Genomic DNA, 22,501 nt, shown 5'->3' with positions numbered 1-22,501 from the left:
TTTAAATCAGCTAATGAACCATGAATTAGTTGTGATTTTTTTTTTCAGTGGAGTTACAAAAAAAAAAAAAATTGGAAATTTTTAGCATTCTTGTACAATTCAGTTTCCCTGTTGGATTGTTTTGCAAGCAGCAGAGGATTCAATTCAATTTTCCTGGTTTCTTGATGAGAATATTAATTTTAGTTCACAGTGGGAGAGATTCTCTTGTGAAACTATTGCTTCTCCTGCACATCCACAGTCTGCCCACACCAGTGTTTTCACTTATTGGCTGACTAGACATCTTCTCAGGTGTGCAGGTGTAGACACTGGGCTTAATTAACATCTCCCACACTCTCCTGCTAGTTTTGTAGCACTTTGTCTCTCTTGTTGGTTCTTCTTTTAATTGCCACCAGCGTACAGCCAGAACTCAGGTAGGAAATGTTAACGCTTGATATTACAACAGGTTACACCAAAACGTAAATGTAAACAAAGTACAAAACAACAACAAACAGAATTTTTTGATTCTTTACCTGTGGGTTTGGCAAAAAGCAAGTCACAGGACAGAGGAATTTCTTCATACACTCACACTGGCGCACACACACACACACACACACACACACACACACACACACACACAGAGTCTGTCATCAGTTCAGAAAGCTCAGACATCTTGTTTGCTGCCTTTCATCTATATCCATATCTCCAGCCCTGTCCAGTTTCTTTGAAGAAATTGAGTATGATAAATTGTGTGTGTGTGTGTGTGTGTTTACTTGCATGTGTCTTTAAGAACTAATACACAACATGTACTGAAACTGTTTCATCACCTTTTCTATAAGTTTAAATCAGTTAAACTTGTGATTAGGTCTCCTTCACCAGTGAGAGTTAACAAACATCGTAGTATCACAGTTCTTTAGAAATGCTGTTGCTGTGGTTACCAGCAGTTTAATAATCACACATTTGGCATGTCGAAATCATTTACCAAGACACCTGGTAGCCAATCATAAATGAGTTTATTCTGTGGTCATTGTATATGACACATAAAACACGAATAAATAAACAAAAACTTGTCAGTCTACACTGCACTCAGTCTTAATACTCAGAGAAATGCATCTCTAGTATTTAGAGTATTTAAGACTTTCCGAAAAGAAACGTGTCCTTAATATTATTCCTTCTGCAGATGTTCATTTCTTGAATTTTTATCTTGAAGACTTTCAGTTGTCATGTGCTGTTGTTGTTTTTGTGCTTTTACAAGATTTTTTGATATAATGAATTATGTCAGTATTTGAAAGCAGCAACCTTTAGGCTTTTCTTAGATTTCTTTCAGCTGATTACAAATGTATCTAACTCTAAATTTGCCTACATACAATATCATTGTAGGTTTATACTCTCTTTTATACTCTTGGCTCTTTTCACCATTTCACCATGTCTGTCACGCTCTCTGTCCAGGTCATCCTATCAGAGTTGTACTCCACGGGTTTCCAGCGTTCCTTCTCAGATGACGACGACCTGACGTCAATTGCCGATAGCGACGTGGTCTACGCCTTCCAGGCTCCTCCCCTCTATAGCCGTGGAGGCTCTGCGCCACACTCAGGTAACCATGGCAACACAACGTCCATCAAAAACACTGCCGGACACCGACTTCCCACACTGGTTTGGCAGTTTTGCTCATTCCTCATTTCCAATTTTCTCTTTGTCAGCCTCCCTCTGTTCTCTTGATTAGCTAATATTCGCACGGATTTGCACTTACACTTTTAACCGTTTTTCACTTTCAGCTTATGTTTCATTAACCGCAGTGCCTCTCACAGGCAGATGTTTTCCTCTGCCTGTGAAGAGGAGGCCAGTGTCTGCAATGTGCTTTGTATTCCTCTATTCAGTCTGTCTTTATGCATGATGGAACCCAAACAAATTAAATTAAATGCCACGTCTGAATGCCAGCCCGGTGCATTACATCATCCAAAATAAAAAGTTTACATTGAGCAACGTCTCACCTGGATGAGCTGGAACAAATAACTAATTTATCTAAAACTCAGGGAAGAAAGTAACAACCATTTCACTCTTTTCTCTGAGGATAACGCCACAGGTCAGTGGTACAAGTTACCTTTGTTGAGTGCTCTCAGGCTTCTCTCTTATTTTCTCCATGTCATAGACGGCGACTGTAGAGCTCTGTAGAGTGCTTATAACAGAAAGACAGGTATGAAGTTGAGTCAGCCTTGCATCATCACCACCCTTTAAAACCCTTTTTCGTCCATGCAAGGCACTGCTGAATGCACTATTGACATGAGAGTGAGGGCAAGTGTAACAGCACACAAACACTCAAACACTTCACTGCTTTGTAAAGAAAACTGACTAAATTTTTTTCTAGAGCCGCTTTGCTCTTTACTCTGTAAATGCTGTGGCAGTTCAGAATGTAGGCATCATATTTAAAACAAAAAAACACTGTGAGTATGACTCTCCCCATTATTAATTGACGGAGCACACACAATGTTATGGCGTAGATGTCTAAATATTATATAGAGAATAGTGTTGAATAGTATCTTGTGTGGCATCAGGGTTATTGCAACTTGGGCTTAAAGACATTTATAGCAAAAAGCTTGAGTTACAGACTGAGTATGTGGGGTTTGAAATGCATGGCAGGGCTTCCCTAACAAAAAGATGCTACTGGTTTCATAGTGGGAAGTGTAGGATCCGGTGTTTTTGGAGTTTGACTAATACTGGGACCTAAAAGTCAGCTTTGACGTTGTTCCACACTGAATTGCTGGAGTAGCCCTTTAAATATGTGTCTTAAACTGCCGTCTTCACACAGAAGTGTGATAAATTTCACATACAGGCCCATTTGTGATTTCATAATTAAAATATTAGAAACGAAATAATGGTGAATGAGCCAGCTTTAATTAAGAGTCTTCCTGTTGCTTCAGCAGGTGAGCATATTTTCAAAGATGTCACATAAAACGTTTGGCTTATATTTTCAATCAAGTCAGCACACTGTTTAAACTGTCAGTCACGCTGAATGCTTGCATAATGACAATCCAGTATAACACATGACCTCCAGAGTTAGACGGCTCAAAGTAAAATGGAAAATAAACTTTTTAAAAAGGTTTTGGCTTTTAAAGTTTTAATTAAGGCTCTTTTTTTGCCTTGTCAGACTATAAAACTGAATTTTGCATGTCATATCTATTGAATTATGGAATTTATGGGGCATTGTATCAGAAAGGTTGCAGGTGCTTAGAGGACTTATTGTGAGGTGAATGAGGCGTGTTCAAGCATCACATCCTTGCTGCAGAGGGATGGCAGTCAAGCTGTGAGGTTAAACATTGGCAAAAACAGTTAAACTGTGGCAAAATAACTTTTATGCTTCATCACTAACCCTGTGTGAACGCTCTTTTCTTCTGATGGCATTATTTCCACCATGCTGGGGGGCTGGGGGGACCAGGGCAGTAGATCTCTCTTATCGCACTAGCAGCGCTGCTCGATCTGTAACAGTCCTGTCACAAACAAAGACCTGTGTTTGAAATACACAGCTGTTACTTTAACAGATCATTGTTCATGTCTGAAAAGGGCTTAATCCAGGCATATTATTGCTGTGAGTGTGAGGTCATTAATAGCGTGTGTGTGGCCAGTTAGGTAAGTTGTGGTTTAACCTTTTGTCACCAACTCTGCTGCTTAATGGTGCGTTTATGTGTGTTTTTTTGTTTCCCCTGTAAAAGAATGACATCAATAGCTCACTTCTGTGCTTGAAGTGCTCATGAAAAATGAAGACGCCTCTGCAGGAGGCATTTCTATTGTCGCTTCACACGGTGAACGCAGTGCCACAGCACTAAGAAAGGGAGCAGACACATAGAGCACACTTCCAGTCATACACACTCGTTCTAACACATACATGAGCAACAAACACACACATCCACTGTGTAAGTCAAGTAGGTAATGAATCCATTAAAATTACACTGGAGAGTCTCATAAATACATTGCCCTCAAGGGGAAACTGCACAGAACACACACACTCACATACAGAAATACACTTGCCATGAATCACACTTAAGTACTCGCTGGCAAATGTGACTCCCATTTTTGTGAGCAGTCTGATGAAAATGATGAATGGTCCTTACCTCGGAATAATTCATAAGATCACAGCAGACCAGATTCCAGGATATCATAACTTCATTCGGTGGGATTTATGTCATGTTTTATAAAGTGTAGCACATGAATTTACACACTCATTACTGCTGAGATTGTAGCGAAGCATTATGGAGATAAAAGATGATATAGTAGTATTTTGTGCATAATTTCTTCTTAGTAAAGAGGATAGGGGGTTGAAACCAGTTTCTGCAGAGATAACACAAGGAAAGTTTTTACATCCAGTATAATTAAATTTTGTGGTCTGAAGCATAGTGGGAATGTATATTAGCAAGAAAATATGAAGTGTATATATGGTTTTTTTTTTTTTCATATTTCTCTTTAGTTTATTTCTGTTTGTTCAGTTTCCAGCATAGAAAGACTTGTTCTTGTAATCTGTCATCACACCAGGTTTGACAACTCGGACAATAACAGGCCACTGTAGTTTATCAGAACTCCAGCTACCATTGTTGTCAGCTTTGGTTTGAAGCAACTGAAGTGCCGCTATGGTTACCGAGGTTATGTAAGGCCACCTTTTCTCTGGGGCTTGAGGTAGGCCCGCTTTGTCAGTGCAGTGTCACTTTGCTGTAAGTTTATTGTACATAACGACACTTATTTTCATCCATAAACGCACTCACTCCCCAAAATAACCTAGGACTCAAGGTGACTTTGGATCCTGGGTAGTTTTCAGATTTGTTTATGTGTCCGAAATCACCCCCTCGTTCACTCGTTCACTATTGCTGACATAATTCTGAGTAGTTTATTAAGTAGTGCATTGACATGCTGAACACTTTGTTTCCAGGAAGTCCAGTTTGAGTAACAGACCCAAGAGGAACAATTTTAGTGGGAATTTTGAGGGCTTAAATATAGTGCACCAGCTAAGAAATAGGGCGTGAGTTCATACACAGCTAATGTCTTTTCACACAAGCCAGATTAGTGTTTCTGGTCACTGTAGGGAGCAGTTGTTTGATTTGGTCCTAATCACATTTGTCAGTTGCTGCAGAGGTCCCTTCCTTAGACTATACAACCCTTCAGCGCCAGCATTGGTACTGTCCATTATGTGCTGTAGTTTGTTTTTCAGCTTGTGTGGAAAAAGTAAAACCTGGTTCTGTGATGGATGAGCGTATAGAGAGCCTGTAGGACTAAGAATGTAATGAAGAACCCTTACTGTACATGACACCTTCTGGGGGAGTACAGTTTTCCTCCGAGAAATGTTTGATGTGAGTTTGGCATGTTCATGTATGAACTTCATTTTGATTAATTAGTTTTATCTGATGGATTCTAGCATATTTTTTTATGTACAATGGAAGCATTAACTAATGTGTATGCAGGGTTTTATAATTCTGGTGAAAAGAATGTGAATGCAGGTATTCTCAGAGAGGTTAGATCAGCATGTGGCAATGAATGATAGTTTTCTCCGTCTAAAAGCAGGCAGCCGTCACATACTGATGTCCTCCCAGGACTGTTTATTTCACTGTCAAACTACCACAGCATGACAATTTGTAGGTCACTTGACAGCTGTTCAGTTTTTTTTTTTTTTTTTTTTTTTTTTTTAACAGTAGAACTGAGCTGCACGGCACAACTCTGCTCAGAAATGCACTTCATGTACTGTCCTCTTCAGAAGCGTTTTTTTAGGAGAGGGTGTATGGACTGGGAGGAACTAGGAGACAACTGGGAGGAATGAAAGAGGAATAAGATGAATGACCACACCAGGATCTGGACATGCAGTAGCAAGTACAGATGAGGATTCAGAACATTGACATTGGGTTCATCATCACACCTCCTTGTCTGCTTTACCTCTTTCTCTTTTTCCCTTTGTGATCCTGAAAATGCTATTTTTTCTGCCATGTTATTGCTGCCCTAAAGTGGAGGAGACGGAAGAGGCTGCTGCTGAAACGTTTGAAACGTGTGTTCTCCCCGAGCAAGAGTGCTTTTCAGATTTAGGGAATCGAACTCGAAAGGTTGTGCTGAGAATGTCAATAGCAGTAATAGCAAAAAAAAATTCAGTCTGAACCAGAGTGTTTGCAGGGAAAAAAAATGTTTGCAGTTATGTAGCACAGCCGTCCAGTAGAGCACTGAACTGACCAATCAGATGTATTCAAGCATTTCAAGTAGATTACTTCCTGACCTTAACAGTGTAGTTCCACTTCTGACCTTGCAGTAGTTAAGGTAGAGGATAAAACGATTATCCCTGGCATCACTTTCCAGACATGTAAAGTCCTGTCTCATAGAATTATAAATCGCTGTGCAGTGTTTTGGTGTCTGATAAGCCGTCAAACTCGATGGTCTTTTTCTCTAAGTGACCTTGATTGTATTTCATTTTTATCACCGCTACCTGCACCAGCAGCTCCACGCAAATGCAGCCCCCTTGAGTCTTGTAGTGGATATTTTCAGTCTGAGTGCCAGCTATTTGTTAAAAAAACATGAAAAAACATGGCAAGTGGTTGAAAATGCAGCACTCTTTTCTAACTTTTGGTCAATTATGTTTTCTGGCATAAGAGATTTGATATTTATAATTGTTATCCAGCTGTTGTTGTAGGAATCACATTTGTTGAAATTTTCTGGTTAAAGTCATTCACCAGAGTACCCACTGAAAAGTTAATGTGCTGTATGAATGTGTCTGAAAAACCAAACATACCACCTGTGCGGGTAGAAGCAGTATGACATTGATATTTGGCTCTTGGCAGATTAATTGTCCACCATTTACCCCTGATTGTTGGCTTGTCCTTTTCATCCATCTCCTTCTTCACATTACTTGGCTGTGGGAAAGAAAAGGTAATGAGGATGGAGAGCAGGAGGAGGAGGAGGAGGAGGTAAAAGCTTCCAAGAAGATCTACCCATCATTGATATGGACCAATGAATAATGAGTAGTCATCCACTTAATAACATGGAAAAAAAATCATTGAGAATGTACAGGACAAGTAAAACATTCAGCAGTTTATTGTTTGCAGGGAATTCCTCTGTCGTCACAACCTGCTGTGTATTTTAGTGTGTGGGCGCTGAAATTCTCAATCTTTATCAGGAAACCTTCTCGGGGATATTGAATCAGCGCCGCTCCCAGGTACAATAATGAGGTTTTGCATTTATAGGAAATGACAGCAGGAGGCCTCATGATGGAAAACACTGAAAAATCAATTAGGTCCAGAGCGCCACAATAGCGTCCTATTTCATCCTCAACAATCCAGGCAATTTGCACATAAATAGAGTGATAAAGCTCCGTAATGCTGCACAAATAAAAAGACTTCCCGCTGAATATAGAAGGTAAGGGAAGCTTAGTGTGCTAACTTTGTATAATGTGCATTTGGTGCTCTCAAAATGAAAAAGTAAAAGCCAGGCTGAGGACACGTGTCTTATTCGAAATACGAGAGGTCAATTAAGATTTGAGCAGTGGATTGTTGGAGTTGCTTGTACAGAGGGAGGCCAGCTGTGCCAAAGAGAGAGGGAGAGGGAGAGTGTGTGTTCCCTGGGAAACATGGTAGAAAAAGGGATCTCTCATAGAATTAACAGGATCTATTAGGAACTCACTCACACTAATGGGATCTGCATTCAGAGATAAATGCTGTAATCAGAGTCCCCTCCTTCGTTCTCACTCCTCTTTACTCTCTCACTTGCACATACAAACTGTATAATGTGGCTCCACAAACTCTCCAGCAGGTCATTTGAGTGTTCAGGTCCTGTCACAGTGAACTGCGGAGCTGAGGCTGAGGGTAAGCCACTGTGTCGTTTCCATCAACCCGCTGAGGGCAATGTACAGGTGGAGAGTCAGGGATTTCAACATTATTCTCTGGGCAGTCACATTCTTCAATCAGCTCCTCACCATGGAGGTATTACTTCTGCCTGAATGCACATACACACACACACACACGAACAGTCACGCACACACTCACACAACTCATTTATGCACTCGGCGTGATAGACAAATCACTTCCCACAATCACTTGCTGTCTGTATTTTAGTCCTGCATTTCATGTCAGAAAATCAAGACATTAGCAAGGTCATAACATCATGATCAGAATTTCAGGAGAATGTGATGTGAAATCCTCGGTGGAAATTGGTTTCAACAGTTTTTTTTTTTTTTTCTGTGAAAATCTGTAACAAGCTATAATTATGTGATAAGATGAATTATTTCATGTGCGGCAACATTGTTATACATATACTGCCTTGTGTGTGCGCACAGACGTGCACATAAATAGACTCAGACTGAGACAAAGACGTCACACATGCAAATTACACCCTGCAAAGTATCCCGTACAGCTCCATTAAGGCACTTAAAGGCCGCCTAGAGCAAACTCGGAGCAGAAAGGCAAAATAATTCCAGCATCATTCACAGGGGAACTCTTGCCCCTCCAGTAGGATTCATCATTTTAAAATAACCTGAAGACAATGAAGGCAGAGAGAAATTGTTGGTCGGTGCTCTGATCACCACGACTGCCTCTGGAACGTGTTCTCAAGTCATCTGGGAGAAAAACAGCAACACTCAGCTCAGCTGCCTTATTAAGAACAACACAAATGGTGCATAAATGCCTGCGTGATTGCCAACTTGAAAGCTTCATCTGCCCACAAGCCTGTTAAAACTAAACCTACGGTATAATTCACAACACGGCTTAATTGTGTTTAGGAGAATCATTAAGCAGGGCAGAGGACATTTGATGAAGTTTAAGAAGTCTCCTGTTTTTATGGTTGTGTTGCCATAAGACGTCTCTTCTTCATAATGACTGGAATCTCATCCTTTGATCTTAACACAGCATGTTTACCGTTTTGGTTATTCATAGATATAAGAGGCTAAAATGTGCAGCACCGTGGCATGGATTTTGGCATGGGATGTTGCTGGACCAATATTTGAGACATGATGTAACTAAGTGTAAAGTACCAGAGGCAGTTTCAGTGATTGCAACTTTGTTACTCTTATGTGTTTTCCCTTAATACACGGCGGCAGCAGGGTTACCGTGGCTACTGTTGACACGGTGTTGTGCCTTCTTACTGTATATCAGAAAGGAATGACAAAAAGAGAAGCAGGTAAGGGAAAAAAAAAGAAGGAAGGGAGCATCAGGTGTAGTCAGTTCCTCCCCCGCTGCTTCCTTAATCTGTCATTTCGCTGTTGGCAGAAAGCTCAGGTGCTTCGCTGTCATCAGGGGCATTTGTGGTTTGCGGCCAGGACCTCTCATTCGTCCAGGGCTAAGCCCACAGTCCCCTGGGTATTTTTAGTCAGGTGTGTGGACTGCATTGACAGGGGTCATTCATTTGGTCTTGAACCACTTGGGAGGAGTGTCGTTTCCAGTCAGTATGTGCCCAAAATCCTCTCTGAGGTTTTTGCCTTTGTGTGTGTGTGTGTGTGTGTGTGTGTGTGTGTGTGTGTGTGTGTGTGTGTGTGTGTGTGTGTGTGTGTGTGTGTGTGTGTGTGTGTGCGTGTGTGTGTGTGTGTGTATCTGTCTGTATGTTATGCAACCTGGGCTATTTTTACACTTCAGTAATGAACTAACTGTTTTGGAAATAAGACATCAATGTTGAAAGACTTTTGCCTCTGGTGCAACAGCAAAATATGATTATCTACTTAAAAAATTTGTGTGTGTGTGTGTGTGTGTGTGTGTGTGTGTGTGTGTGTGTGTGTGTGTGTGTGTGTGTGTGTGTGTGTGTGTGTGTGTGACCGTTCCATCGAGATCACAGCTCTAACTGATGCAGAAACTCATTGTCTGTAGATATTAACAAAGACAGTGCAGGACTTTATTTTTTTAACACTGTCATCTAAAAGATGTTCTTGTTCAATACCTCCAAGTCGTACTGAACCACTGGTGCCTCACCATCACTTAGCAGATGCTTTGCTCACACTTCTCACAAGAATAAAGCTGTCGTTCAGTGTGGAGTTAGGAGGTCTTCCGTTTGCAAATGTCTCTAAGACTCTGTAACCGTGCTCATGTCTGTGTGGAAGCTTGCTGCGGTCTTAACTGTGTTTAGTTGTAAGAATATCCTCCCGGGCACAAAAATCTTTCCGTCACCCATCCCACAGATCTGAAACACACTCAGAAATCTTCTGTTGTAGCAGTTGTTACTCAGATTTTTCTTTTTTCACTCTTCTTGCCTTTCACCCTGCCAGAATTTCTCATCTCACTCTCAGACTCTCCTTTTCTGTTCACTCTGGTCTCCTTTAACTTTTGCTCCTTCCTCTGTCGCGTTCCACCCCGCTAACACCCCCCCCCCCCCCCCCCCCCCCCCACCCCTCATCTGTGGTGCTCCTCTGTCCATCTCAGGGAGGGAGGAGGTGAAAATGAGAGTCTGGCAGGAGGCTCTCCCAGTACACGTTGGACATGTGGGTGAAATCACACTGCTCGCCATGCACGACATATTACTTTCTAGTTTTGGAATCAGTCACTAAAATACTGGTGTTATTAAAATACAGCAGTTTTTTTTTTTTAATGTTATTCAACCCTGTCTCCTAGGCATTCTGTTTATGTACATGAACAACTAATTTACAACAGCTGGTATGTTTTGAGAAAGATGTAATGCTGTCCCGATTTTATATTTTTTTATCAACATAGTGAGGAAGCATTTTTAATTTTTAATTCAGTGCCCTACAATATCTACTCTTGAATTGCAGTATGCACTCATAGCCTTCCCAGTTCCTTCAAAACGTAACTGGCAAAACAAATTCATAGTATGTAAATGTAATTAGATTCAGGGTTGTGTTATTATATGCATAATTGAGTAATAATAATATACAAAATTCTATATTGTCCTGTATTGGAACCCTTCACATGAAAAAGTGAGAATTAAAGGTGACAGGGAGGATAGAGGGAGGGGTGACGGAGACAAAGAGATTGGAGATGAATTGGCCCTCTAAAGGGCAGGTAATATGCAGAAAATGTCACATCGAGTTGCTCCTGTCTGCTAGAGAAAGAAGAGCATCTCCGTGTGATTTAGTAGCAAACGTTAGTCATGTTCAACGCTTTTGAAGCTTTCTGAACTTGTTAAAACAGTCAACACATTTTATTCTTTTACTCGGGTATTATTGCTGAAACCAAAATGTGCATTTACTTTCTCCAAGTTCCAATTATTCAGTAAAAAAAATGGTAAAATCCTGGACTTTTCTGTCAGTGAGTGTGTTAATAATCTGTCTGCTTGCTTTTGTGAAGGCATTACATCTAAGCTTTTACATCTATTCATGCTTCCTTTCCTGCATGTGTGTTTAAGGTTTCTTTGTGTATGTGTGTGTGTGTGAGATGTTGGAAGGTGGCAGTGATTAATTGCACGGTAGGGATCGAACAAGCATTGTTTAATTAAATCCTCTGATAATGTCAAAGTTTATGTTTCCTGGGAGACAAGAGGTTGGGCCTTCTGTATCCCCTTCAGCTATTACCCACGATTAATCACTACATGTGCATGTGTTGTGTGCATGTGTATGTGTGTTAGCAGATGTGATTCTTTTTACAGCTCCTCGGGGTAAATAAGAATCAAAAGGCAATTCTAGTATAATGGAATTTTTTCTTGAAAATGTTTTCAAAATTGTGTAAAGGTGTCACACTCTTTACCTTTTTATGCTCTGCCTACACCTCCAAGTAGTTGATTACACACATTGATCCTCTTCACATTTGTGAAAACAAAGCTAATGAACTTAGCTGAGGACTAAGTAACAGCACTGAGATGCCTGGTCATGAGTTTTCTTTAAAGGAACCTGAGTCATGCTTTCGTAAGAGGGAGAAATTTGAACAAACTACACGAAACAGTGGACATATGCAAGAAATTTTATGTTGTGTTCAAGAGTTTTAACCTTGTTGGCTTCTCATATTCATATTTTTAAATAATTACATGGCTCTAACTGGAAACTGTAGTTCTGAACGATTGTGTAACTGATGGGGTTTTGCAGGTACTTGTACCAGATTTTCTTCATAAAAACTATTAACACCAGGTTGACAGTTATTTCATAACTGCTCTGCCCAGGGTATCACCACAGCCTCCCCTCATCTCCCTATACCTCCACGGCTGGGCCTGATGGTCAGAGGTTACCTCCGTCTGGCACCCTCTCCTCTGAATACCTGAACCAGGGTGGCTCCACAAAGGTGCTCCTCCTCATCTGTAACACAGCAGGATCTGGCCAACAAGCTGTCAGGTGAGCTGCAAGCTAATGATTTTTTTTTTTTTATTGTTACTGGTTCAGGTTTTTATTGATGGGTTTCATTTGACTGAGGATCACATATTCAGTTTATTCCAGTTTATACAGCTGTTAAGCACACAGCAGCAGAGCCAGTCAGCTTGTATTTCTTTTATGAGATTGCATGAGGATATGATCTTAAATTTGTGAGACTGTGTTTTAGAGCTTGTTCAAGTACAACAGACACATCTTTCCTACTGCTCTACTATGTCTAAAATAGGATACCTTATTTATTCATTTCCCTTATCACCCAGTGCTGTCTCAATGTCATCATTTAACTTCTGTTTTGACTTTGACCTGTATGTGTATTGCACAAATTCTCCAGACTAGGCTGGTTTTACTTAGCTTGTGCGTCTTAAACTCCTACCCAGCTATAGCTGCAAGCTGACACTGTGGAAACATGAGACTGAGTTGAACAGCTTGTTCAAAATGGAGCACTTAACCCATGAAAACTAGGTTTAATTGGTTTAATCTAACAAGAGTGGGCAGGATCTTTATGTTGCTTTACCTAGAATGCATCTGATGTACAACAACAGTGGAAGCAGCCATAAGCCAGACTCAGCTAGACAGTAGCTTTTTGTTTGTTGCTCATAGGTAAGATCATATAGGGAACTGTGCTGTTCTCTTGGGGGAATACAGCAAATGTCCCACAGGGGCTAAACATTGGAGAACAAATGCTCCAATGGCATCTACCTCCTCCGTAAGACATTGTCACTGTAGGCAACAATAGGAATCTTAAAAAGGATCCACACTTTTATAAGATAACAAATTAGGAGTTGAGTTAGAACTGAGCAAAGATTAATTGGTTTACGCATGCAATCCAAGTTAATCCGTGATTATTTTGCAGCTACTTTAAAGATAATTCCACTGCACTACAAGGGATCATAGCTAAAGCAGGGCATATGTCTGATAGCCCGGTTGATCTTCCAGTGATGCAGGGAAGAGAGAAATATTTTGTGGAGTGAGTGATGCAAAGTGAAATACTTTATATTGATGAAACCATTTAAAATCACAGCGGGAAACTCATTCAACTTTGGATTGTTTGTTAGTGCATTTACGCAAGGGTTTTTCTTTGTGTAACTGGATTCTTAATACAAATTCAGCTGAAGACTGGTTGCTTCAGGTCCAATCAAGAAATAGCCCAGAATGTACTAAAGTTTTTCAGAGATGACCCTCTGTGATGTAAAGTTGTTTTTCAGTGGATGTTTAAGTGCCATAAATGTAAAAGAATAATCTTTGTCAGTAAATAAACTGTACCGGTCAGTCAGTTTCTGCAGGTTTTTTATATTTAGTTTTTTAGTTTTTAGAGGCACATTTCCGATTTAAACATAATGTTCTTCATCCCAGCAGTGCTCTGTCAGGTTTTTCAGTTTTCTAAGAAGTGCAGATAATTGTTGTAGACTAAAATCACTGTAATGTTCCCTGAGCCCATTATGAGATAATGCATTCTTTGTAGCACAGAGCATTATTCTAATTGAAGTATTCCTTTGACCAAGGATTGACTGTGTCCATGACAGCGCCTGGTTGGGATTGTAGTAGCGTTCAGACGGTAATCCTCTGATACTAAGGGTTTTATTGAGCACAAAGACTTAACATTGCCAACACCATTATTAGTGCTTCTAAATTATAAGGATGGCTTAGACTTCCCCACAGTGATCAATAGAGTCTAAGCTGTTACTCACTCAAGAAAGGATGCATGCATATTACTGTTCTGTCATCCAGTTTCAGTCATCATGTGTCCTTTGGGGCTTGATGTCACAGATCTTAACAGCACAGAAGTGAAACTCAGCAGGCTCCTCTGCTGCTGAGTACTCAGTGTTCATGCTCATACACCCGGTTTAGATGGGACCAGATAACAGACTTTCCTATGAAAGGCCTGATAATGTCAGGATGTGACATTTGAAGACTCGTCTGTTCATATGCCACAGGACTCGTGTGGCACTATAGTAAACATCTCAATCTAAGTCGTCATCTATATCCAAAATAAAAGGACACTTCTTAGAGTAGTGCAACACCTCTGGAGCAAGCAATCTGGCTACTATGTGGACACCTTAGCAGTATACCTGTATGTGATATGTCTGAAAGCGCTGCCATCGTTGCTGTGCAGCCAGGAGGATCATGAGCCTTGAGTTAACCTAGAGACAGACAACCCATTATGAGGCACTGATGATATACAGACTGGTTTCTCAGCTTTATTTGGCTCCTGACCGCTCATACAGTAATGTCACTTGAAGCTGTCAGTACAGGACAAAAGGCAGTGACAGTGAAGCCTTGATGCACTGGACACCTGACAGCTTGACAGATCCGGTGATGACAAAATAAGTTGCAAGGACCTTTACTGCCACATACTTTAACTTTCAATAAGCTCAACCTTCCTTGGAATTTAATTTATTTTTTGTAGCATGAACATCTTGCTAAGTTCATCGATCTCAAAAGAAAATGATGAAGAATTAGTTGATTTTCACACTAGAAAACTAAAATACTGCACAGCTTTTCTCCTTTGATTTAAAAAATAACATGTTGAATTAACTGTATGATCAGGAGTTGTTATTGCTAAAAAACAGCTGAAATATGGAATATGTCTCCTCTCCTCTATTCTATTCTCCTCTCCTCTGTCAGGTTTGGACCTCCATTTCTCATGCGTGAGGACAGGAACATCTCCTGGGACCAGCTGCAGCAGAGCATCCTCAGCAAGCTCTATTATCTGATGCTGAATGGATCTCAGGCTCAGGTAATGCCGGTACCCTCAGTTACCAATAACACGTTGCCCACTCTGTCCTGTGTCCTGAACCCGTCAGTTCAGGGGGTTTGTGGACCCTGTCCTGACTTCGGGCTGCCAAATTTAAAATAGGCGCGAGGAGAAGAGTTTTCGCTGGAAGTTTGATCAGTTTTCATTAACGCTGGGCTTTGTGTTTAAATTAATTTCCATTGTCTGTTTTCAGTTGTCTGAGTCACACTGGAAGCTATTTTAAAATTAAAGACAAAGGTGAAACCACATAACAATGTGTTTAAAAAAGGCAGTCTGTCGGATGCTTGTTTGTCATGATTTTGATGATGAATTTTTAATTAGAGCTCATTGCTCTACTGAGACTATGAAATAGATTTCCTGTTTAGCATTCTGAGTCAGTAATTGTTAGATTCTCTGTTGTTTGAGTATCTGTAGGTGGTACTTAACTTTTTGTATGTTGGGCCATACTGACCTTTGGCTCTTCATTATTAAATGTTGCTGCTTCAGTAAACTAAAATGCACCAATTCCTGAACCATGTACCATTCTCTAAAACCAGAAGTGCATTTTCCTCAAAAGCTTTCAAACACACAGAGGACTAATGTTTTATACATCTGCAAAAAAACTCAGTGGTTGCACCGAATTCCAAATTCTGTGTAGTTCTCCGGAGTTCCTTCAGTGCGTTTTTATATTTTAAGAGCGCTGATGTCCCTTAACTGTTATGCTAAAGGGCTCACACCCTTCATTCACTGAGAGAAGGGTTTCAATTTGAAACACCGTATTATAAGCTGCTATTAATCGAACAATTCATTCAGATTAACCATAGAGCAGTGGCAGAGTACATCATACATCATATGCACACATACACAGACAGTCCAAGCCTGTGGTTCTGAAGTGTTTGTTTTGTGGACAGCTGGTCTTGCATGCTGAAGTGCTCCTCCACTTTCTCCTCTGCTCTGTATGTACCGCAGGCTCTGACCACGATCCCTGACGAGCACGTCTTCACTTCAGCTTCGTCTGTTTCCCTGTGCGCAGTTCAAGCGATCTGTACATCATAAGCCCTAAACCACAGCTCCGCTCTCGAATACGCAGACATATACAAACACTCGTGCACACACAGTGTCCCCACTGCTGGTCTTCAAGTTGCCATGGGCAACGCCATGGTGACAGGCAGTATTTGAGGTAGCCTTATCCAGACCGAGCAGCTCTCTCTGCGCTTTATAGGAAAAGAACTAAAGAGAAGAAGAAAGAGAAATATCAGCCTGTTATTTACTGATCACTATCTCAGTTCCTTCGCTACCTCCTCAGAGCCTGTCAGGCCAGATACAAAGCCTTGTCCGCCTCTTCCTTTTTATCTTAATAATAAAAACAATCATCAGGTTCCTTTGGTTGTAGATTGTACAGATATTTTAAGCTGAAAAGGCCACCCATATCCCAGGGGTGCAGGACTTTGCTTTCTTGTCTCACTTTCCTTTTTAAAAGGAAAATTTGAAAAAAAAAAAAAAAAAACAAAGACCTATAGTTTGCTGTGAAATCAGATGGTAACTTGCAAGTTCACTGTTACCGCTGTGTAACGCAGACACCTATATAAGTGCTGTTTATATTCTCCTTTTGTTTGACATGCAGCAAGTGTATGAGTACTTTGCTGCCGTTCATTTGGTCCTGACTGTCTTCATTATGAGATCTGTTGGCGCCACCCAGAGGTTTATTTAGTGAGCTACAACTTTCAATTCAGGGTATGAAAAAAACACAAGTTGGTACTGACTGGCTCATTAAAATGCAGTTCTTCCTTCCCAACCTTGATGTTCTGTTTAAAGAAAAATATCAACATTTAACACCTCAGTGTTAGATCATTGGATTGTTACACTCAGGGCTGTGTGTGGTCCAAGCATTGATTTTAGAGCCAGAGGAAAAGTTTAAAAATTGGATGAGAGTTTTTGTTTGTGTTGGAAAGCTTCCACATATATTTTTTTGTCACCAAGTCATGATCAATTTATTATTTTGAGCTGAATGGATGATATATTTGACCTTTCACAATGTTCCCCTCCTAGACACGCAAGGTATGACTGTGCCCAGACAGATCATTCACTAAATACTATATCAGTCTGATGTTTTGATATTAGAATCTCCTACAATAATCTCTTTTATTAAATTTTTTTTTTTTTATAACAGCCTCAAATTTCTCATCACTTTTGGTCTGAACAACACATATTGATTCATTATAGTTTGACTGGTTCATGTAATTACACAGGATACAGAGGAAGTTAAAATTAGAGTCAAATTTTTTTTAAAAAATGATACTTTTTTTTAATTTTCCTCATCATATTTGACTGAAAAATTTGTCATGGTGGTGCAGTGTAGTGTCTGATTTATTTACACCTAGTGTTGACAGCTCCCCCTTAAGGCAGACTATGGAACATCCTCAAGAAGCGTCAAAAACCGCATTAAACTCCTATGTGATTACTCAGTAGCCGAAAGTATCTTGTCGTCTTTTCTTCATTATAGTCCAGTAGACAGATAAGGCAGTCTGAATGTATGCTTGCTCAGGCCCTTAAAACCAAAAAGAGGGACTCTGCCTTTTTCATTTGCTGCTTCAGGCTTCTATTAACCAACTAATTTATTTCTCTGTATGCTTGGCTACAGTTCCTTTTCTCCAACATCGGCCTGCTCAGAATGAACACATTAGCAACCTGATTTTGCTCTCAGCTCTCTAATAACTCAGCCCTCTTGTCTTCGCCACCAGGGCAGCCGAGGAGTCATTATCCATCACTAAATGCATTTTCTCTATTCAAGTGTGGAGGTGGCGAAGGTAGTTGCCAGATGTAAATGAGGGAGTACGTGTTTTTAACCTGTTGTGGTGATGTTATGTATACATCCTGCAGGAGGTGCTGAAAGTTTAATTCTAAATCCCTTAGTCACATCCCAACAGTCCAATCAGCTGCAATACTTGTTTATTTCTTTCCATTCTCATGCATATATTGACATTTAAAACTTTGCTAAATCAGAGCACTTATCTGCCAAGCCTATATTAGCCTACAAGTAACCAAGTAACCATAGCAATAATATGGCTGCTTCACACTCAAGTCATCTCAACTCAACTGACCTCAGAGGTGTGTGTGTGTGTGTGTGTGTGTAATAGTAATCTGCTGCGTGAGCACACTGGTTAAAAATCAGCTCCACTGATGGTGGTGTTTAAGATGGGGGAGCAGCTCTTTAGGGACACAGCTGTATTAATGTGTATTTCTCTCTGCAGAATGCTGGGGTGCTGTTCAAAATCAGAGTAGTGGGAGGATCAGCAGCCTACAGCTACCTGTCCCCACAAGACGGCAGGCCACTCTCCCACCCTGCAGTTGATAGGTAGGTGACACACCCACAGACCCACGCGCACAATCACACAAAGGAAAACAGAGTGTTTTCTTGCACTACAGCAGCACAGACTCACAAATACCTAATCAACATGCCAGTACTTCACATTCTTTCTTTGTGTGGTCGGTAATGTATTTATGACAATGTAGATCTACAGTCAGTCTATTCACAGGTGTAATAGCATACACACTCTAATACAGGATGAATATAGATAGTAATACAACACTGATGTGTGCAAATTGCCCATGGCCTTGGTTGTGGAACGAAAACATTAAGAAAAATACAGTAATTGCATAAAAGCCATTTATAACAGTGCATACAGCAGCCACACCACATTGATGAAAGACTGCTCGTGAAAGCACAGTCACACGTAGCAGTAAACACCTAAACAAATAACTGTATAAGCCAATTAAAGCCATGATTTCATGAATTTACATTCATAACCATGGCAAGCAGGTTTTCTAGTGCATTAGACAAAAAGCGACAATTCTTTTCAGAGGCCTTAAGAGGATTATAGAGAACTGAGTATAATGACATCAGTTCAACAGTGTGAAGATAAGGCCTTTATTTCCTGTGTGATAAGGAGCATCAAGGTGTCCCCATACAGCTGAGGAGCTTAGTATAAATCTCGGCTGTTGTTTTACTGAGGTGCATTGAAGGTCAGTCCTTCCACAAAAGAGCAAGGAAATGAGATGTCGTCCAGGTCAGAAAAGGCATTCACCACGAGCGTGTGTGCGCTTGTGTGCTAGATATTCCTTATACTGAATCTATGTTTTCACCCTTATTATTGTTGAGACACTGTCTGGGTGACTGAATGTATTAGAGACAAATGTCATTTGGTTTATTGCTGTCGAAGCTTTAAAAAATGTAGTGGATAATCAACAGATCTCAGTGTGAAGAGTTTTCGTTGAGAGTGATTTTCTATTGAAGAGCGACTGCCCTAGTTTGCAGCACAAAAATCAAACAATCATGAGAAATAAGGTAAGCCTGTCAGTCTCACACAAGTCTGAAGAGTTGTGGCTGAATATCCAGAAACCACTGAAGTAACATTTTGACTTGATCTTCACAATGGACCACCTCTACACTCACAAGTAATTAGGATTTTTATCATGGCAGCTGAAATGATGTGATGATGAGTCCACTAATGATATGGATAATTGTAATATCTCAGCGATTTTTTTTTTCCTTTTTTTGCCATGAATTGTCCTTATATTTTATTCTAATATAGTTAAAAAAAACTTAACATTTTTAATATGAAAGAACATTTATTTTGTAGATTATTTACAGTCACTTAGTCACCTAATAATTCCTGTTTGCCTGCATGCTGTAATGATGTCTGGAGTGTGCCACTTATAATTATAGACCTTTAAAGTGTTTAATTGGCCAGCTGTTATGTGTTGGCAGGAGTCTGGCCAATCAAAGCTCCTTCTGCTGCTCTGTGAGTTTGATTTGATTAAATTTCTAGGTGGCACACCACTTGCACAGAGAGAGCTGTCTTTCAATTAAAGCGATCAAATGGACCTGTTAAAGCAGGAGAAATTAATTGGGAGATGGAGTATGATAGGCACACACGTTTGTACGTGAGATAAAAAGTAAAACGACTTTTGGAATTCAGTTTTCAAAGTTCAAAAACTGATTCGAAGCAATAAATTCTGGAAATGAAAGTTTATCAATGTAAGAACTGATTACAGTTAAATGCTCTTTGTCGTACAGAAACATCCATAAAATACACACATATATTCACAATCTCACACACACACACACACACACAAAATTCAGTTGATAATATATGAAAACTGAGTGTCTTCTTTTCATAATCATTTTGTAAGAATATTGCCATTTTGGGTCTTTAACCTCCCCAATTGCTAACATGTTATGTAAGTCTGACACCTAGTGGTAAAGCACAGTACATATGCCGTCATACACTTAACGTTCACAATGCAGAGAGAACAACAAGAGACACTGTCATGGGTTTTACTTTGAAACTATTCAGTGCTGAGAATCAATCAATATTCACCCATGCTGGAAATCTCCAAACTGCCTCCATCCAGAATACAGATGCTTTGCAAAATCAAAGGGAATTGAATTTTGACACAACTCCGAAACATGTGCCAATGGTGATCCATCGTGTTCCCGGAACAAATAAATAACTTCGGCTCTTAGCATTCAGCTTTTGTTCAATCTACCTTGGCTGCCTGTCAGTGCTGTTTGGTTGTTGAATGCTGATGCAGTTTTATCTTTCCTCCTGAGATGAAAGCAGTGAAGCTAAGGTCTGCAACACAAACACGACACCTTCTCCTACGTTATGACTCAGCATCTGCCATGTGCATATTAATACATGATGTGAAGCCAGGCCTCACCTGTCCCCGATGACACTTTGTAATCCTGCAGTTGCCAGTGTGTGAGTGTGTGAGTATGTCTGTGTCTATCAGTGTGAAATAAAATGAAATACAACTATAAAAAGCACAAACAGACATTCAGAGAAATTCTCGGTTATACTGTCAGGTCCATTATTTGTTGCACAGTGGCAACACAGATTTCAGCCTCCCTTGCTTTTTCTGCTTTCAGCTTTCTGGAGATATTTTCTACAGAGTACTGAGTAAACTAAGATCAAAAGGTGTGTTTGTAGATTTAAAGTGTTATCTTACTGCTTTTCTTTCCGTATTTTAGAGCGCTGAAGTTCTGTGGCCCTGGGGGACCTCCTCACGTGAAGCTTGTCATCGAGTGGGAACAGAAGACTAAAGAATGGTAAGCATTGTGTGCAAACATGTTCACTCCTGGAGGAGTAAAAATAATGTATGTAAACAAACATTTAGGCAGGACACACAGTTTATCATCTGGATGTCATCCTGAGTATCATTTTACCTTTTTGCTCCCGGAATGCGCATTGATTGAGTCTGTGCATATCTGTGCAATAAACCCTGTATGAGTGTGTGTGTCTGTCTGTGTGCTCCAGTCTGTTTGGCAGCATCCAAGAGGAGGTGGTGAAAGATGCAGAGAGTGTGAGGAATCAGCAGCAGCAACACCTGCAGCAGCATAGCTGTACCTTGGATGAGTGCTTCCAGCTGTATACCAAAGAAGAACAGGTGAGACTGAAGAGCAGTCAACAAAGCTGTCAAATACAGAACAGAATCTTTATTCTCTAGCAAATCCAACCATCTATGTAGCTTGGAGTCTTTGTTTCTATACAATTGTGGAACCGTATATTGCAATTACACTGCAAAAGCTCACAATTTACTTTCTTCTTAATCGGTACATTCTCATTTTTGTGTTGCTAAAATTACCGCAGCTTGAGTAAAAGCAAATGCCGTCATCAGTGCAACAGTAAAGCTGTGCAGAAATGCTGTAGCTTTTGTAACGGCAAACCAGTTTTTTCATATCCAAGCCTGTTCACAGGTCTTGGGGAGTACTGGCCGTCCATGTCTGCATATGTGAAATTTTTTTTTATAAAGGCACAGTCGTTGCCTCATGTGTTTTCACAGTGTGGGATTGGTGAGTGGTGACATCCAAACTTTATACCTTGGTAGACATAGTTACGCCTCCACTTCCTCTTTTTCTAAGCACCAATGACCTTTCTATCCATATTACCACAGTCTTTAAACTCAGTACTTCACTAGTCTAAACTCCCACACACTTAAACCAGCAATTAACTCTTCTGGCAAAAGCAAAACTGGGCTCAGCACAAAAATCTCTGCAAAGCTGCCATATGTTTTAGCTCAAGAGAAAGTGTTAGAAGCCAGTGGCTGACTGAGTTTCTGTCCTCTTCTGTTGTCCAGCCACCTTTGAAATGTTGTACACATGTTTATTTGGACTTGGCATAGCACAAGGTGGGTATTTCAGAGGGCCTGGGAATTTAGAGCATTCTGTTAAAACACAGATTTGAGCCACCTGTGTTTACATTTAGCAGTAACATGAGTGAACAGGTGCTGATATATTATAATTATTTCAAAGCAAATTACCTGTGTGGTGTTTTACATATTTTTCCTTTAAAGAAAAAAAGAGAAAAGCTGTGAATGTGGTGTATTCAAAAGACTTTTGTTTGTGTTTTTGTTCCACATACAGTTTTATCCGAGTTGATTAAGTACATACAGACACACATACAACACAGAGTAATTACAGTGATTAATCTTGTAGGTTGTTTATTCTCTCCTAGCAAATGTGATGAAGATTCAGAGCC

General features: G+C 40.2%; 1 protein-coding gene across 1 annotated transcript in view; it reads left to right on the top strand.

The window, feature by feature from the left end:
- The window catches only part of usp43a (ubiquitin specific peptidase 43a), a 94,998-nt gene that overhangs the window by 53,934 nt on the left and 18,563 nt on the right, over positions 1 to 22,501 (top strand). The window contains exons 6-11 of the mRNA XM_041037005.1: positions 1,426 to 1,570; positions 12,022 to 12,190; positions 14,852 to 14,963; positions 18,212 to 18,315; positions 20,995 to 21,072; positions 21,281 to 21,410. Of these exons, the coding sequence (XP_040892939.1) occupies positions 1,426 to 1,570; positions 12,022 to 12,190; positions 14,852 to 14,963; positions 18,212 to 18,315; positions 20,995 to 21,072; positions 21,281 to 21,410 (738 nt within the window). The remainder of the gene's footprint in view (positions 1 to 1,425; positions 1,571 to 12,021; positions 12,191 to 14,851; positions 14,964 to 18,211; positions 18,316 to 20,994; positions 21,073 to 21,280; positions 21,411 to 22,501) is intronic.

This window comes from Toxotes jaculatrix, chromosome 4, assembly GCF_017976425.1.
Source record: "Toxotes jaculatrix isolate fToxJac2 chromosome 4, fToxJac2.pri, whole genome shotgun sequence".
Lineage (NCBI taxonomy): Eukaryota > Metazoa > Chordata > Actinopteri > Toxotidae > Toxotes > Toxotes jaculatrix.
The sequence above is the reverse complement of the archived record's forward strand: the minus strand, read 5'-3'. Positions and strand labels throughout refer to the sequence as shown.